Below are 2,653 nucleotides of genomic sequence, written 5' to 3' on the forward strand. Positions count from 1 at the left end.
AACCAGAACCATCAGAACTGAACCAGAACCATCAGAACTGAGCTTCTCCACAATCTTTGTAATGTGGATCAGCAGCTTATTTGAATGACCCAGATCCTCCATAGCATCCACCCTGTCAGTCTGAAACCATGAACTGCTGACTCCTACAAGTCTGCTCAGATGCATGCTGGGTAAAGAGGGAGGGGCCAGAACAACAGCCAGGGACTTTGTCCGTTCTCAGTTTGCTGTTCTAGTGAACTGGAACAGCATTAGGGCTGAGGATGACGTTGCACGAGGACACGAGAATGCACAAGTACACAGATTGAAAAAACAGCCTCTGATTCTGTCCGTCAGCTTATCCACTCTAAGCCCCACCCACTTTCCCACCACCTGTCTTAGTTTCATCAGCTGGGTTCATTGGAGCCAACGGAAGGTGTGATGTCAGAGTAGAGGGACAGACTCCATCTCCTGCTGAGCTCACCATATGGACAGAACCGGTCTGAACCAGAACCTGGACCCACCTGGGTGTGTACTCCATTTTAGAGTGGACCTGATAGAGCCATCCCCCATCAGGAAGCTCCTCTGTGGAAGTGACATCAGCGGTGACCTCCTGTCCGTCTCTGAGCCAGCTCACTCTGATAGGTTTGGGGTAGAAGCCATAGACGCTGCAGGTCAGCAGGGCAGGATGGCCGCCAGCAGGCAGCTTTATGGACCTCAGGGTCACAGACGGCCTGACTGGAACATCAGGATGAGGGTTAGAATCATTGATTAGCTTCTTCAGTGTTGGATCCTTCAAGTCATCTGGTGCGTTTGACATTTGAACACATCACAAGTCATAACCGGCAATGGATGCATAACTGCCTTATAGGTATCAATAATTATCATTGGTAGTTCTAAATAGGGTTCGAGTATTTCCCTATATAATACCGATGCTAGTAACACCACATACTAACGTGTCTTCAACTTTCTTTATAAAGTAATGCAGCTTTATTTCAAAAAGGCTTTAAACAATAATGTAACATCATATTTTTCTACATTAGATCACTGGAATAGGACTAGAGAGTCCCTTTCAGATACGGTAACCAGACGTCCCTGATTTCTGGGGACAGTCCCCGTTTTGGACCACCAGTCTAACCTGGCTAAAACTGTCCCTGGAAATGTCCCAGATCTTACTTGTTTATGAATGAGGGTGGAAAGTGTTGTTTGTAGGCTGTTATTACGGTAGAAACTGCGTGTGGGCAGGCTGTGCGCAGTTATAGCTGTACTTTTTTTGGAATTACTGAGAATCTTCACCAGCACTTAGAACTAAGCATAGACTTGCAGGGTTAGATCTACTTTTCTACCACTCAGGTTGAATCTATGGAAGTTCCTCATTATAAAAAATAAGAGGCAGTAGAAGGAAAACTGAATGAGACAAGATCTGCGCGATCTGAGAATGAAGGAGGAAGAGATGACCGCCTGTTTCTATTTTCCACCTGAGCCGAGGAAAATAGAAACACTGATGGAAAGATCAGTTAAAGGGAAGGAAGAAAAATCTACTCAGAAGCGTCGACTGAATGACCAGATGGCACTAATAACCACTATTGATTGATTCATTTGATTAATCTTAGGAAATAGGAGAGGCACATTCCTGGATTTTACACCTGATTTTTGTTGTTTAAATAATAATAAATATGTAAAAATGGATGACAGCGTCACTATCCCAGATTACTATATTAATTTTGATGACATGTATTTATTTTGAGCTAGTGGAAATGTCCCCAGATTGGATTTTTGGGTAATCTGCTCACAATACTTGCAGATGAAGTCGCACATGTCTGCTAGTTATTAGCTCCACTGTCTTATTAAACAAAGCACTTAGATTTATGATCAGTTTGTCTTCAGACAATTTTTATCAAGTGGGAATGCTTAAGCAATTAAACAAATTTGGTATCAAAACGTTCAGCTTGTTCAGGAGAATGATGCTATATCTTTTGGTAAAGATATTTTTTGTATTTTTCGCGATATTCAGCTTTTTCTGCGATTTTTGGCCCCATTTGAAATGCATGTAGAATTCTCAGATTTCAGCAAAATTCAGGTAAAGCTTCAACATCTTTGCCCTTTAACTATTTCAGCATACTTTCAGCTAGAAACACCATTCAACTTTTAAAATGTTTCCGTATCTTTCTGCTATTACTCTTTAACTCGGCTTTCAGCTAACTTTTATAGTTTTACTTCAGTGAAGCTTCAAACTTTAAAAGAAGTTTTAAAGATTTTCAGATTTATAATGGAAGTCTATAGACGGAATTCTTCAACTGCTAGAGTGCGTGCTCTAGCTTTTGAGCTGTTCTGGTTTTTCGGAACAAATTCTTCTCACTCCCTAATTTTTCACTCAATTGAAATAAATTTTACATCAAAACGCAGGGATTTTTGTCAGGATTCAGGAAATGTAACCCTCATTTGTGTGAGATTTAGAGTTTTCCGACAGTTTGGCCCAGACCGCGAAGAAGTCCACACTTCCCCAATAGAAATCTAATGAGAGACTTTCCAAAAATCGCAGACAAAATCCAAAACGATACATATTTTCGTATCGCTCCCATTTATTAACTATTTGATGTACTAACATGAAACTTGGTATACAACATCTTTAGAACCTTCTAGCACTGACATTGACGGAATTTCTTCAATATCATTT

General features: G+C 40.8%; 1 protein-coding gene across 1 annotated transcript in view; it reads right to left on the minus strand.

The window, feature by feature from the left end:
• Positions 1 to 2,653, minus strand: part of LOC107104828 (HLA class II histocompatibility antigen, DRB1-9 beta chain-like) — a 12,705-nt gene that overhangs the window by 3,898 nt on the left and 6,154 nt on the right. The window contains exons 3-4 of the mRNA XM_015404939.1: positions 470 to 714; positions 30 to 54 (exon numbers count right to left, since the gene is read on the minus strand). Of these exons, the coding sequence (XP_015260425.1) occupies positions 30 to 54; positions 470 to 714 (270 nt within the window). The remainder of the gene's footprint in view (positions 1 to 29; positions 55 to 469; positions 715 to 2,653) is intronic.

The sequence above is a fragment of the Cyprinodon variegatus genome, unplaced genomic scaffold (assembly GCF_000732505.1).
Source record: "Cyprinodon variegatus isolate N-32 unplaced genomic scaffold, C_variegatus-1.0 Scaffold1902, whole genome shotgun sequence".
Taxonomy (NCBI): Eukaryota; Metazoa; Chordata; class Actinopteri; order Cyprinodontiformes; family Cyprinodontidae; genus Cyprinodon; species Cyprinodon variegatus.